The sequence below is a fragment of the Engystomops pustulosus genome, chromosome 5 (genome assembly GCF_040894005.1).
Source record: "Engystomops pustulosus chromosome 5, aEngPut4.maternal, whole genome shotgun sequence".
NCBI classification, from domain to species: domain Eukaryota; kingdom Metazoa; phylum Chordata; class Amphibia; order Anura; family Leptodactylidae; genus Engystomops; species Engystomops pustulosus.
In genome coordinates, this window is record NC_092415.1 from 63,201,528 (window position 1) to 63,217,378 (window position 15,851).

The window sequence follows — 15,851 nt, forward strand, 5'->3', positions numbered from 1 at the left end:
GGGAACCTATGGCTCGGGAGCCAGATGTGGCTCTTCTGCTGGCTGCATCTGGCTCTCAGACAGATCTTTAATAAATAGTGATGGCTGCTATGTGTCTGATCACTGGACACATGGCAGCGATTTCACCGCTGCCTGCTTCCTTTGTACGACCCAGGCGCCATCTTCTAAGCCTGGGTCAAAGAGAAGAGTGTGGGAGCGATGAGGAGCAGGCTGCAGGGAGCGTTGGTAAGTGAATATTCTTTTTTTTTTTTTTCTGTGACTACCTATCTACTGGGGGGCATGTGCTGTGGCTACCTATCTACTGGGGGAATGTGCTGTGGCTACCCATCAACCTGGAGTATGTGCTGGAGTTACTTACCTACTGGGAGTATGTGCTGTGGCTACCTATCTAACGGGAGTATGTGCTGCGGATACCTATATACTGGGGGCGTGTGCTGTGGCTACCTGTCTACTTGGGGCATGTGCTGTTGCTACCTATATACTGTGGACATGTGCTATGGCTACCTATCTCTACACACGCTGGTCAGCTGGGACGGGAGACGGAAAGTGGTAGGTTGAGTGAGGTCGGACAGGGGCGCCGCCACAGAGAGGGGCACAAGTGTGCCTGGGATCCAAGACCTAGATTGCAGGGGCACCTGTGACACTGGGACTACCTATCTACTGAGGGGCATGTGCACATGGTACGGCTCTTCAGGAATAACATTTTAAAATATGTGGCGTTTATGGCCCTCTTGGCCAAAAAGGTTCCTGACCCCTGCCCTAGTGTCAGCCCTCCTGTGCCCGGCAGTGGGAGCCCTCCTGTGCCCGGCAGCCCTCCTCAGCCCGGCGGTGGCACCCTAGTGGCAGCCCTCCTGTGCCCGGCAGCCCTCCCCTGGCCTGTGAGGCTGCAGTCTTCCACATCCATAGAGGGAGCCTGCTATCTGGCTCTCAGCTATGCACTTCCCCATCCCGTTTCCTCCCAGACATTTCCTTGTGGAGAGCAGGATTCCCTCCCGTGCCCGCCGCTAGGACAGGCCGGCCTCCTTCTATCTGCACCCGGGCAGGAGCTGTCGGGCCCGGCTCCGCTCTGACGTCGCATCGTGTGAACACGGTTCGGATGTGTTAAATGGATTCGCGGCCCGGATATCACAGGGGACTCGGAGGCGGCGGTAATAACCTCTCATACGGCGGCTCGGCCTCCAACTCCCCGGCGCTGACTGGAGGCCAGGCCCGCAGGAGGAAGCAGCCGCCCCGGCCCGCGGACTTTAAGCTGCAGGTCATCATTATCGGCTCCCGGGGAGTGGGAAAGACCAGTCTGATGGAGAGGTTCACGGACGACACCTTCTGCGAGGCGTGCAAGTCCACAGTGGGTAAGAGACATGCTGGGGGTTGTAGTGCCGCATTCACATGTAATACCGCACGAGCCCATGCTGAGTTATCTTGTGACTAGTTCGCCTCTGTTCACAACTGCTTCAGGGGCAAAGGTTCTGTCCTAAATAATAGGCTACAGTTCACATCTGTATGTATGAGCCGCACACACTATATATAACAGGTGCGGATACCACAGACTATCATGGGCGCTGCCACTACATGGTGTGGGCAGCCCAACCACATTTGGGGTTTATTGCTCCATAGACCGGAATGGACGCCGTACCTTGTGATGGGGCATTAGACCACCCAATCCCGAAATAGATGCAACTTTAAGGAGTTTTCTTCCCCTTCTTGACTCTTTCAGCTATTTCTAAGTAGACTAGTGGATGGACCATTGTACCTCGTGTACTGAGTCCTAAGACATCCTTATCAGCTGGTGGGAATTGTTATTCTTGTGGTTGAGAACACGTCTCCTCATGTAAACAGGGGGCAGGCTGCCAACTAGGAGGATCAGCACTGGGTAGGTCCTTACATACACATTACTGACTGGGTTTGCTCATTTTACAAGTTCGGGCTGCGAAACGTGCTCCGTCCACTGGTGGGATTTCATGTTCAGTCCAGGAAACCAGGAAATCAAAGCGCCAGACAGGCTTGGTCATAGACAAGCACACTCTGTCCCCCCGTCACACGTGGCATCCCCTGACCTCTTAATGCTAAGAGGCATAACTACATTTTTGGCTGTCCAACAGCCTGGGGCTCTAGATGACAATCTGTAGTGGAGCTGGAAGGGTAGGTTCACATATTGATTGCTCATCTGGCCAGCAGTTTCATAAGAGACGGACACAACTGATGACCTTGTTTGTGACCAATAATGTTGGATTGTTTGTCACTGTCACTCGTGATTGCAACCACTTGCTCAAGTCTAGTCAGGAGTATTTGCGATTGGAGCCACAAAGCTGCAATAGGCAGCCGGAGAACAGGAAGTATAACTTCCACTGGTCCCAGTCCCTCGGGGTTTTCTGAAATTGTTGAAAGGCCTCTTTAATATATTTGATTGGAGATGAGCAGATCCAAAGTGTAGGTTTGGCGTTTAGCGTGTCTCTCCAAGCCCAGACATATCGCTGGATCGGATGCCTAGCAGCCAATCTGCCAAATTAACACCCCTAACAACTAGCTATGGCTATGAATTGTCAAGGGGACACCCAAATCTACACTTCGGGTCTGCTCATCTATATATTTGATATCTGAGCGCTTTTTAGAATTCAGAAAAAAAAAATCTCACCGAGTGTGTATCCAGTCTAGGGAATATATATTACAGTTTTGCTTATTTAAGGTTTCCCTTCAGTCTCGCTTTATGTCTGGGACTATTTTCCTGTTGAGCTCCAGTAGAAATGCACAGTAATGGAACAGTAACCTCTATTAATGCCAACACAAACAAGGTTTTCATGGCATCTCAGCTGCACTTTTCTCCCCTCCCCATCCTCATCACTATGGGTATTATCTTCTCTGAGAGACATGAGTATTAGGAACAATATATATTTATCTCATCAATAATCATAGCTAATATTCTAACTTCCCTCTTGTTGTTGTGGTTGCTGCATATTTCTATGCTTAGACGTTCAGATGTAAGTAAAAGGTGCGATCACAGATGGTGAACTCGTCTATGTGTGTGATAATTACACGGGCACATGATGCTGAGATCATAGGCTGAGTATATCTGGTGTATATGGCGGGTGATGCATACATGTACATAGCAGTATCTATGGATGTCCTTGGGAATGTTTTCTGTAGGCCCATCCTGCCTTTGTGACTGCACAGATTAGGAGGAGGGGGCTCTACAAGTGCAGAACACATGTTCCCTAGGCCGGGCATGGAAAGCATGTTTACTAATGTTACGGACCTGACCTCCCTTACCAGGCTGTGTCCTGGTGTCACCACCTGTTCCCTGCCTTGTGACTGGGGGTGGGGGCCGCATACTACATTTCACTGAACATATTGTCAATATAGTGTTACCAAGTGGAAGGATCATAACCCTGTAACATTTAATATTTCTAGTTATAGTATGCTAAGTAATAGGATGTAAACGCACAGCATAGAGGGGGCAGCTGAGGGGTGTGGATGCAGTTTAAAAGGGTTTTCCAGTTAAGTAAATTTTAAAAATGAAAAACAAGGCAGTAGGAGCACTTTAGAGGTACACACAAAACTGGGTGACTTTAGTTTCCTGCTGACTGCACAATATACTGTATATACTCGAGTATAAGCCGACCCAAGTATAAGGCGAGGCCCCTGAATTTGCCACAAAAACCTGGTATTTTTTTTTACTCGAGTATAAGCCGAGTTTGGGTTTTCAGCACATTTTTTTGTGCTGAAAAACTAGGCTTATACTTGAGTATATATGTTTTTTTACTACACTATGGAACAGGCTGCTCTGCTCTATCATGTAATGGAGACCACCTGGAAAGAGGTTCTTGTGGTCTCCATTGCTTCAATGGAGCCTATGGCTTCATATAACGTATGTATTGGGTGATTTTCCAGCAAACATTTTAAGGCTACTTTCTCAATGACATATGACAGCCTGGGTGAGAATACAGCCGTGTTTTGGAGAGACGGAGAGATCATCACTGCTCATCCCTACCCTCTCCACATCGAGGCTGGCGCCCGGCCGTACATACGGGAGAGATAGCACATGCTGTAACTGTTTCCCAGCGGGGTTACACATGTGCTCAGCGTACCATGCACCTATGGGGACGTTTAACCGACCTGATATATGTCCCTAGATTGTTCATGTGAAAGGGGCCTTATGTAGTCTTATGTAGAAGTCTGGAGGTTAAGTATCATATAGGTATGTTTATTGCAAAAAATATGGTCAATATCTTCTTGTTTTACATCATTCATATGGTTTGTTTTCTTTATAGGTGTCGACTTTAAAATAAAAACTGTAGACTTAAGAGGGAAGAAAATTAGGTTACAAATTTGGTAAGTAATATATATATATAAGTGTATAAAGAAAGTATAATTCTATCCATTTCAGAAATAGTAATATACCCCTAGGTCATTGTTATTATAGAGGTGCCTAAACATTGCTACCTATTAAGGCTTATCCTAAATCATTGTGTTTGTGTGGTGCATTTCATGGACTGAACATTACTGCGGGGACACAACCCCAAGTATCATAGTTATGTATGATGCAAGGAGTCCCTGCATCCTTGTCAGATAACGGGGCTGTACAGATTATAGGGTTTGATCCATGGAAAGCACCAACCACATGGTTAGTGCTCTAGTGACCGAGCACATTTGTGTGAATGAGTGTAAATTATTATTAGTAGTATGTCATGGGTAGGTTACACATAAAATGATTTATTTCTAACATCTAACTAGAGCACAGTGTGTGAGCGAGCAGACAGGGCCGTGTGGGACAATGGCACCACCATCCGGCTTCGTCACACTCTAGATGATCTATAGTATTTACTGATCTTGCTTGATAACTTTGATTGATCAAAACACTGTTACTACACTACAATATGATCTATCCACTATCATACCTCATTCATTTACATTGACTTTTATTGTGAATGTCAACCACTGGACCTTTCTATTGATAGCACACAGCCAATGGCTGAATTTGATGCTATTGTTTTTAAGAATAAGACCAGCTGCACATGAATGTGTGCAGCTCGTGGAAACAGACCTGTATGTTGGTCCAATCCCATGGACTGCACACATTGCACAGGGTGGTAGTCCTTGCATCATACAGAATTATGACTCAAGGACTCCCCCATCTGTCAACTTAGTTGCAGTGCTGGTGCAGTACAGTTACAGTACCGGCACTGCAATCCAGCCTGAGACCTATTTTTGTATGATACAAGGACTCCCTCCCTGCACAATGTGTGCAGTCCATGGGATCGGACCAACATATGGGTCCATTTCCACGGGCTACACACCTTTGTCCCATTTGTGTGCAGCCAGCCTTAATCTGTAAGACAGGACATCAGTTTCCTGCTTGTCAGGAACCCGCCTGCAGTTCCCTGTCACTGTACAATGCACAGAGCCATCATCTTGAAGTAACCTCATCTAGTCATGCAGTCATCATGATGTTCCTACTAGATGTGTCCTTTAAAAAAAAAAAAAGTTTAGAAATCTGTTGCCATCTTTAACCATTCGCGTGCCACAAAATGTTTAGATTTCTTATGTTTGTTTCTGCTTGAATTCTGTCAGTAAGCTCCAGTTTTAATCGCCTGTCACCACCAGCATGTTTTTCACGTTTCCCTTGTGTAGCCATGTGACTAATATGTTCCCTTGTTGTTAGTGTCTATGCACGTGTCTTACATACAGTAGTCTAACGTTTTTTCCCCCGTCTGTTACCATTTCATTTAACTCACCATTTGCTTATTTTGCTTTCACCTTACTACCCTGATGCTTTGTCAGTGGCTGCAGCCGTCACCTAATACTTGAATGTGTATGTACCATGTGTTGGTCGTTCATCTGTGTGTTCCTGTCTGGGAAGCTGCTCCCACATGGCTGGTTATGTAGCAGCACTTGTCTGCGGGCACATCACCAGGTAACGTTTTTTTCTTACATCTACTTTCACACATTGTAAGTGTTTGTCACTCTTTATAAATGTCTTGTGGCCTCTTATTTTATTTTATTGTATTGCATAGCCAGGGCAGAATATTTCCCTATGCAGCATTACTGTTAGACAGAATATAGCACAGCAATATGCTCCGATTTTCCACTCCCATAATAGAAGTGGTTTAAATGGAAGCCATTTAAGGGAACCTACCACCACGAATCTACCTATAAAGGTAGATCGGGTGGTAGGTGGATCAATAGGATGCGAGGATAGCCCTTTTAAGGGCTAATCCTCACGTCCCCGCGCTGTTTTGTGAACTTATATTATCGCTTTATGCTAATTTTGTTATGCGGCTACTTGGGGCGTGAAGTAGCCCCAGCCGTGGCTACACGGCGCGGCTACTCCACGCCCCAGTAGCCACTTTACCCCTCCTACCCACAATCTTCGGCGCGCAGCTCCTTGCAGCTGCGCGCCCTTGTCCGACGAACCTGCCATCTGCGCACGCCGGGCCTGTGCGGTCACTGCTCCGAAACAGGCGCGGGCCTGCTGTTCTGCGCCTGCGCAGACGGCAGGTTCGTCGGACAAGATTGTGGGTAGGAGGGGTAAAGTGGCTACTGGGACGTCCCAGTAGCCACATAACAAAATTAGCATAAAGCTATAATATAAGTTCACAAAACAGTGCGGGGACGTGAGGACGTTTTTTTAAATTTGTTTTACGTTCACCAAGCAGGTTCAATATTGTTTTAGATTTATTATACAGATACGGATGCGGTGATACCAAATATGTACTTTTTTGTGTGTTTATATATACTTTGGATTTATATGTAATTGGGCTGATTAGGAGACTTTTATTTTATTCTTATTATAAAATGATTTTTACAGTTTAAAAAATTTTTTTTTTTCTTTTTCCACTCTTGGGCTTGAACAAGCGTTTATCCGATCAATTGTTCAAGCCCTTACACTGCAATACACTTGTATTGCAGTGTACATGCAGCTCATGCTCAGTTGCAGCCTGGTCCTGCCAGTAGGCGAAACCCGGCATCAAGAGGAGCCGGCAGTCCTGGGGGTCCCTGCTAAGCACACCATGGGGGACACACTTGCATGCTTGTAAGGGGTTAGAAAGGCTTCTAAATTAAAATTTGCAGAATAATGTTGACAGCAACCCACATTAACCCCTTATTGACCGCCCTAGCGGCTTTCTACGGCGATCATTAAGGGGTTAATGCTGGTTACTGTCAACTTTATTCTGCAAATTTTCATTTAGAAGCCCCCAATATAACCATTAATACAGAGACCTTGCACTGCAGCTATTTTGTGCAGTCAGCGCCAAGATGCTTGTGCTCCTTTCATGCTGGTACAATTGGGGCTTTGTTTTGCACAGTGCGAGTAGGTGTGAAGCTGAATGCTAATAGCTTCTCTTTATGTGGGATTTGTCCTGCATCTTTTTCTCTGTTTTCTACCATCCTCTTGTTGTTTTTTGTAGGGACACAGCTGGCCAGGAGCGCTTCAACAGCATCACTTCAGCCTATTACAGAAGCGCCAAGGGTATCATATTAGTCTATGATCTCACTAAGAAAGAGACTTTTGACGATTTGCCAAAATGGATGAAAATGATTGATAAGGTGGGAATTTTGGATTGTGGGTATATCATAATAATAAATCTTTATATAGCGCCAACATATTCGGCGGCATTTTTAAGATCATGAGGGACATATACAAGACATGACAGAGTAATAACAGTCATATGAAACAATCTATATCATCTAATCGGTACGACAACCTGTTATCAAAAAATATTAAAGTGACTATATTCCTAAGAAATTGCAAAAATAAAGTTCTGGCTTATGCAGGAAGCCAGTTGTTATGGCAGGTGTGAATTGTAGCTATTCCAGGACTCCTCCGATCATAACGCCAATAATACTGTTGATACAAATGTGCAGGCTACCTATACTTTTATAGGAGTACATTGGATATATGCACAACTCTGCATAAAGTAGAACTGGAAATTCCCAGCACACACTTGGCTTTGTAATGAAAAGAGCTGTTTATGTCCTTCCTTCACACATAAAATATGATTTGTGGAGAAGAACAGATTATAATGAAGTTACACCTTTGTGACGGTCTCTTTGTGTTCATGTAGTATGCCTCTGAGGATGCAGAACTCCTTCTAGTTGGAAATAAGCTGGACTGTGAAATTGACAGAGAAATCACTCGGCAGCAAGGAGAAAAGGTAAGAATTCCACTAACCTGATATCATAGATTAGTTATATACAGTATAATGTATACGTGTATAGCTTTCGTAGTTCCCCTAGAGCACCGAGTATTTCTAGCAGACATAAACCTTTTCACTTCACTGCTACATTCACACGACGTGTGCCTGCCGTACTGCATAGCGATGCATGGCGCCGTATTCTGGAGAAATAGGACATGTTGTATCTTTCTCCTGGCTACGATACGGCACTGTGTGCACATTGCCGTCTATGGGGGGCGTATATATGGCCCCCATGAGGTCTTCTGAATATAGCCTTATATTGTACGGAAAATGTAAAAAGTCTGGCATGTGACAAAGCAGAAAAGGAGATGTTTAACTTTATTCTCTGTGTAGCTGCTAATGCCAGGAGTGCAGACAAGTTCCTGGTCGCTTCGGTAGAAGTCCAGCTGTAATTCCTGGTGTCGTGTAGACTATGGAGCTGGACTTGTAGCTCCATTGTCTGTGCGCCAGGAATACCAAAAGGGCTAAAACCACATTTATATGGGATACAAACAATGGTCCCATGGTCTGGTTTGTATCCCAAACCAGACTTGCTCTATATTTTTGTGGCCCAGGCTGTCGGCTACTGCACGAGACGGTTAAATCACAGCAGCGCGTGCATGATCCTATACAGAGGTATGGAAATGTGTGCTAACTATAAGAATACATAAAAACTTGTGTAATGTGAAAGTGGAAAATCTCTTTTAAAAAAACTGCTATTTGTTTTTATGCTTTGTGACCCAAACATACCTTGAGAATGCTGTATCTACACCGATGCAGAAACATATCTTGTTTAATCCCTGAGCTGAGTGGCGCGTACCCTAATTATGCACTCCCCCACCGTGCTTAAGGCTGCCCCATCGCCACCAAGAGCCTGTGACATCATACAGCTTTCCCAGTATTCTGCAGATCATTATGCTGCAAAGTCATTCAGGGACTTGGGAAAGTTGGGTGCTGTAGGTGGATGTAGACTGGCTGCCTACATTACTTTACTTTCACATACTCAGAGCTGTCTGCACTATCTAGGTAGGACGAATCAACCTGAGCTAGATGACTCCTACACAGCAGTTGGGGAATGGTGCAGTGATTGAGTTCTTCTGCCTGTCAGGGACAACACAGTGAATATAGTGTTTAGGTTTATGCTGGGCAGGACAAGGCTGAAGGAGCGCATAATCTGGGTATTAGGAGAGCGCCTGGGGCCCTATTTAGGCCACAGGAGCACTAGAGCCTCCTTATCATAATTTTAGAATAGCTTTTTCAGCTAAACCACTCAGTTCAGGAATTAAACAAGATATGTTTCTGCATCACTGTGTAGAAACATATGTTACAGCAGGCTCAAGGTATGTTTGGTTCATAATGCTTAAAAGCAAATGGTAGATTTCCTTTAACCCCTTAACGCTGAAGCCACTTTTCACCTTCCTGACACGGCCCATTTTTTTCAAATCTGCCCTGTGTCACTATAAGTGGTTACAACTTTCTCGTTGCACTTTGTAATTCATGTTAGTTGAAAAATTTTGGTGGTATGTTTTGCATTTATTTATGAGAAAATCAGATATTTGGTGAAAATTTGGAAAAATTCTTGATTTTCGAACTTCAAAATGTGGACATGGTTTTTTATGCATACTCTTATATTTGTAGGATGTTATGGGCCTTTGATGTTAGGTGGGTTTTTTCACATTTTCATAAAAAACACAAAATCCTGCTATTGAGGGACCTGCTCAGGTTTCAAATCACTTTGAGAGACCTAAATAAAAGTAAAACCCCATAAATTACCCCATTATAGAAACTACACCCCTCAACGTACGTGAAACAACTTTTATGACGTTTGTTAACCCTTTAATAGTTTTACAGGGGTTAAAACAAAATCGGATGCAATTTTGAAAGTAACATTTTTTTGGCTAAATGAATGTGTTTTTCAAAAAATTTACAAATTCTCAGAGCAGATTATGCATTGTCACTTTTTATTGGCTATACAATCTTTATTTTTTTGGCAATTTAGACATATAAGGGCTTATTTTTTGCAACATGAGATGCACTTTACAAATACTTCATTTTAGTGGGTCATTAGCTTATTGATGAGATTTTATTAACTCTTGAATGTATGGGTGAAAAGAAAATTGTCAATTTTGGTTTACTTTCTTTTCGTATTTTCTGGGGGTCGTACACCGTACACTAAAAATACTATATTATCTTCATTCTATAGGTCACTACGATTACGGGGACCTATAGAATATAGTTTTTCATTTATTTTTACAATTTTACTGGATAAAAACTAATATAGAGGAAATCTCATTTGTTTTTGCATCGCCATCTTTTTTGAGACGTAACTTTAATATTTTTTGGTTGACAGAGCTAGTTTTGGGGCTTATTTTTTACGTGTTGAGTTGTTCTTTCAATTAGCACTATTTTGGTGCACATAACTTTTTTTGATCACTTTTTAGAATATTTATGTGTATAGATTTTATGAAAAATGTACATTTTTGGCGTGTTTTTCGGGTTTTGTTTTTACGGCGTTCACCGAGCGGGTCCAATAATGTTTCTGAGTTATTGTACGGATTGTTACGGACGCAGCGATACCAAATATGTAGGATTTTTGGCAATTTTGTGTTTTTTTCAATTTATTGCATGTGTATAGGGAATATTTGTGTTTAGGGGACTTTAACTTTAATTAATTCTTTTTATTAAAAAATGATTTTTTAAAAATGTTTTTAACTTTTTAAATTAACTTTTACAGGTTATCTTGAACAAGCGATCCACTGATCGCTTGTTCAAGCTCTTCTTCACATTGCACAGTGTAATACAGATGCATGCTGCGCATGCACAGTGTGTTACAGCCGGGTCCTGCCAGAAGGCAGGGACCCGCCACACAGAAGAGGATCGCGCGGCTCCGGGCACTGGCAGTCCCGGGGCTGCGATCGGAGCAGCGGAGCTGGTGCCAGAAGCATGACGTAATAGTACTGCATTTTGCGGGAACACACCTGCCGCAGTGCAGTACTATTGCATGAAATGTCAGGGAGGGGTTAAATACTCTGGTTCAGACAGCACAGATACCTCATGTATCAAGGCAAAATATAACATGTAAATTATAGCACACAGTGAAAATGAATTTGTTGTGTTATGCCATGTGGCATGTGTATCAGTGGTCATTTCTATATCCCATATTTAGGATTGGCACAACTTATAGGGTATTATTATCCCATCCTTTGTGTTGTGACCCACATCTGCATGGCCTTTGTGGCATATCTCCAGTGATGGGTGAACTACCATGTTGACATTATAAGTAAGAGAAGTATATGGGTAGACATTAGGTAGGTACATGAATGTATGTGTGCATGAGATAAACTTGGGAGTCTGAGGAGAGAAAATATTTACCTACATTAATCTCTTAGGCTACATTCACACTTCCGTATGGGGGACGTATATATACGGCCTATATATATTCGCTATTGAAGGCAATGGGCCCACAGCGCCGTACGGGAGCGCACATCTTATCTTTACTTGGCATGCGGCGCTGTGCGCCATATTTCCCTATGGAGAGATGTGAGGGGAGCAGCGCCCTCCTCCTCCCCGACACCGCCGTATGCCTGCCACACTATGGTACGTCGGGCAACAGCAGTGTGAATGTAGCCTTAAAGGAAACCTACCATTTCAGATCGTCGGTGTAAGCTGTAAACACCGAGCACCAGCTCAGGGTGAGCGGGTGCCGGTGCTTAGTTTCGTTAGTGTTATAAACCGCGGTATCGCGGTTTTAACACTTTTTAAACTTTATAGCAGAAACCGCTTCGTGCGCGCGCAACGCCTGCGGCATTTCCTATGTAGGCGCGCGCACGAAGCGGCTTCTGCTATAAAGTTTAAAAAGTGTTAAAACCGCGATACCGCGGTTTATAACACTAACGAAACTAAGCACCGGCATCAGCTCACCCTGAGCTGGTGCTCGGTGTTTACAGCTTACACCGACGATCTGAAATGGTAGGTTTCCTTTAAGCTGAATGCCCAGGTCAGTTTTTGCAGTTCTGATCTGCTCTTTTTTAAATTATGATATATTTGAAATTTTTACTTATTTTTTTATGCCATGTGAGACTAGATGGATATTTTTATTAAAGGGGTTATCCGGGTGTTAAAAATTATTTCAGGCCGGGGTGTGCTATTTAAAAATAATAAACATCTACTTACCTTGTCCGGCACTGCCGATGTCCCACGCCACGGTCCGTCTCATCTGTGCGCCGGTTTGTTTACACAGGTGCACAAGGAGCCTCCAGCCGGCCGGCTTACGGCGCTGAGAGATAGGGACGGATGGGAGGAGCCGGCCACATCGTGGACGGGAAGCTCCCTGTGCGCGGCTTCTGTGCTCCTGTAAACAAACAGGGGCACAGATTGAACGTACCGCGGGACATCGGCGGCGCCGGAGGAGGTAAGTACATGTTTATTATTTTTAAATAACCCCCCCCCAGTCAGGCCATAAGTAATTTTTAACACCCGGATAACCCCTTTAATTCCATGTGTTTAAAGTACTAGTAGCCTACTAAAGGTGTGAAAAATAGACTTTCCACTGCCATGACTTCTACACACCTGCTTCTACATGGGATATGTGCAATCAGTCATGAAAGGGTTAATTACATTGTCATTGCTCATCAACTGCACTGTATTGTTCCGAATAATATACTTTCACTTTATCGATAATTTTCTTCTATCTCTGTGACTTAGTTTGCACAACAGATAACTGGGATGCGGTTCTGTGAAGCAAGTGCCAAGGACAACTTTAATGTAGATGAAATTTTTTTAAAACTGGTTGATGACATATTGAAAAAGGTAAAAAAAATTCTCTTTATATCCATTACGTTATTGTACAATCATCTTTAACCCCTTAACACACCAAGAATGGGGCAGAAACAGGTGTATGGAGATGGCCTAAGCCCTTGTATACACAGCAGGTGTTTGCTGCATAATGCCGGCTACTATCTTGGATAAGATCTTAGCATGGACACTTCAGTCCTGGCTGCTCCACATTTGGGCTGGACATTCCAGGAAAGAACTTTCAGTGATTGTGACTGATCAAACTTGCTTCTGTGAGAGCGGCCTCATTTCTCTTTTCTTTTATTACAGCATTTCTGCAATCTCAGCTCTCTCTGACGTGAATAGATAGCTTTAATCTCTTTTAGTGTTTTTTCCCATCTGTAGCATTAATATTCCATATGGTAACCCCTTCATGTGTCTTTTGCAGATGCCTCTGGATATCATGAGGAGCGGGTTATCCAACAGCGTCCTATCTCTTCAGCCAGAGCCTGAAGTCCCCCCAGAGCTGCCTCCACCACGACCTCCAGTCCGATGCTGTTGATCTTCTCCTGACACAGCAGGACGGTGACATTCAGTCCGCGTCCTGTGATACAATGATTAGAAAGGTCCCATTTTGCACTTGTTTCTCCGAAAAATCTGTAAATATCTAATCGACAGGCAAAGGTTTTAAGTTTGAGATTCTTTCTTTTGCTGACTGGAGCAGTAGTTCGGAGTGTGCACTCTACTATGTATGGGCTCTGGATCGAAAGGATTGGCCCATCTCTCCAAGCGCTGTACCGCAGTGGTTCCTGCAATGCACTTTATTTCAGGCTCCACTAGTTGTGTAGTATCTAGTGTTGAAATGATAGCGTTTTCAGCGCAGAAGTTTGGTCGCTCAGTTACCAATCTCTTTTGTATTTTTTTATTGTATCTAGACACATATATGGTGCTTTGCTAATTGTATTATCACTCCAAAATATTTAACTATTTAAGGTTTCCAACAAATAAATGCTTCCATATACAGTATTATATTTAGTTGTAAACAGTGCAAATTTTTTTTGAATTGTAGCAATAGTTGATTACTGGACCTGCCACCAGTATGAAATGCCATGTACAGCTTACAATGCTTTTATATTGCATTGAGCCTGTTTTAGGCTATAAACAAAATTTGACTATTAGGTTTTTATTAAATTTAAATTACATTTTGTTTGTCTTCTATAGCGTGAAATGTGTCTCATGCAGCTCATACTTTTCAGGCCACTTCACTTTAAAAGAGATCTCTCCTTGGGTTCTCATCAAACTGACCATAATTTAAGATGAATGAGCAAGGTAGGTACAAGTGAAGGTACAGAACAGCCATTAGACCCGCCCTGTAAAGAACAAACATAGCGAAATATTTTAAGCCCATAATCGGTTCAATGCAATAATAATAATCCCTAATATTATTACCCTGAAGAAGAACAAAACTTTTATTTTTTGCTCCAGTTGTTTTTATTAGCATGAAGGATGTTTTGTTTTTTTTTGTGTTCTTTTTATTTTCTCTTTTGTTTTTAGAGTTACATTTTAAGCTGTCAATGCCCCATCCTTTTTTCTAATGCTCCTTGCACAGGATTTTTGTGGATTAAAGGCACAGTGAAGAAGCCTAACAGAGTATGTGGTTTTTAAACCCTGCAGAGACGTCCTTGCTCACATCGTTTATTGGGCTCACATGTAAATCATGACTGAACAGGAAAGCAGCACAACTCTGCCATTGGGGAAGGGAGATAAGACTGTCCATTTTTATTAGTGTTCACCTACTAATCTGAGCATTTAACCATGCCACCTTAATTGGGGGGGGGGGAGGTGCGGGTGGAAAAGTTAGATATGACACCTTAATGGTGCACACTGTTTTTTACAATGGTGGTTTTGTGAATAACGTATTTGATATCTTTATTAATATGCACTGTATAATCCGCCATGGACATAACAGTGACAGATATGCATTTGGAGAAATGTGTGTCTTTGTGGTATTTGAAGCAACATAGTATTTCTAACTAATGAAGTGAAAATAAACCTTTTTTATTTATGAATTTTGTGTTGTGTTTTTTTGTCAAATGCTAAAAGTACCTTTTACTACAGTGTTCCATTTTTTATTAAACCCTTATTTGGGATGTTTACATAAGCCCCTTGTTGACCTAGGTGGTCATGTGCTTTTGTTTGTCTTTTTCCCCTTTTATTTTTTGTAACTGTCAGCAGGATTTTTAACCCTTGGATAATTTAGATTTTTACATCACAAATATTATTTAATGCCCATACCCCCACAAACAACTATGATAAAGGTGAGTGTTGGGCACCAAGGATCAATGTCAGTGTCAGCGCTACTTAATGGCTGGCAGACAGGGACTCCTTTCATCATGTATCACTATGATTTGACCCCTCTGGGACTCCTATTTTGGGCCTATTTTGGCCTTTAGGACGCGGCCCCATTTTTCAAATCTGCCCTTTGTCACTATAAGTGGTTATAGCTTTGGAACGCTATGAGATATCCAGGGGATTTTGAGATTGTTTTCTTGTGACACATTGTACTTCAAATTTGGATGATATCTTTTGTGTTTAATTATGAAAAAAACACAAAATTAGGAAATAATTTGGAAAAATTCTTTATTTTCAAAGTTCTAAATTCTCTACTTTTGATAGCAGATAGCACCAAAATAAATTCATAACTTGCATTCCCTAAATGTCTGCCAGTATCCTCCTGCTCCCCTGAGGCCTGGGCTGTGGTGCACGTCCAGCAGGGTAGAAGCAAATGTCTTACCAGTGGCAATCTTGGTGAAACTACATTCTGAGGCTGTCCTTCCCCCCGTGGTGGCGGAAGTCCAGTATTTTCGGAGTTTCTGGATAAACTCCCCTCCTACTGCGTCTCCCATT

The 15,851-nt window shown here is 43.0% G+C and overlaps 1 protein-coding gene across 1 annotated transcript; it reads left to right on the forward strand.

Moving 5' to 3' along the window:
* The first annotated feature begins 773 nt into the window (after positions 1 to 773).
* On the forward strand, positions 774 to 15,013 carry RAB12 (RAB12, member RAS oncogene family). The gene is made up of 6 exons (XM_072152210.1): positions 774 to 1,349; positions 4,266 to 4,326; positions 7,404 to 7,542; positions 8,061 to 8,150; positions 12,876 to 12,980; positions 13,393 to 15,013. Exons 1-6 carry the CDS (start codon positions 1,106 to 1,108, stop codon positions 13,504 to 13,506), a joined length of 753 nt encoding a protein of 250 aa, XP_072008311.1. The 5' UTR covers positions 774 to 1,105; the 3' UTR covers positions 13,507 to 15,013.
* Positions 15,014 to 15,851: the final 838 nt, after the last annotated feature.

Coding starts and splice junctions, on each gene's coding strand:
- RAB12 (XM_072152210.1), top strand. CDS start 1,106: ATGGATTCGCGGCCCGGATATCACAGGGGACTCGGAGGCGGCGGTAAT. Junction 7,543..8,060: donor GGATGAAAATGATTGATAAG/GTGGGAATTTTG, acceptor GTGTTCATGTAG/TATGCCTCTGAGGATGCAGA. Junction 12,981..13,392: donor TTGATGACATATTGAAAAAG/GTAAAAAAAATT, acceptor TGTCTTTTGCAG/ATGCCTCTGGATATCATGAG.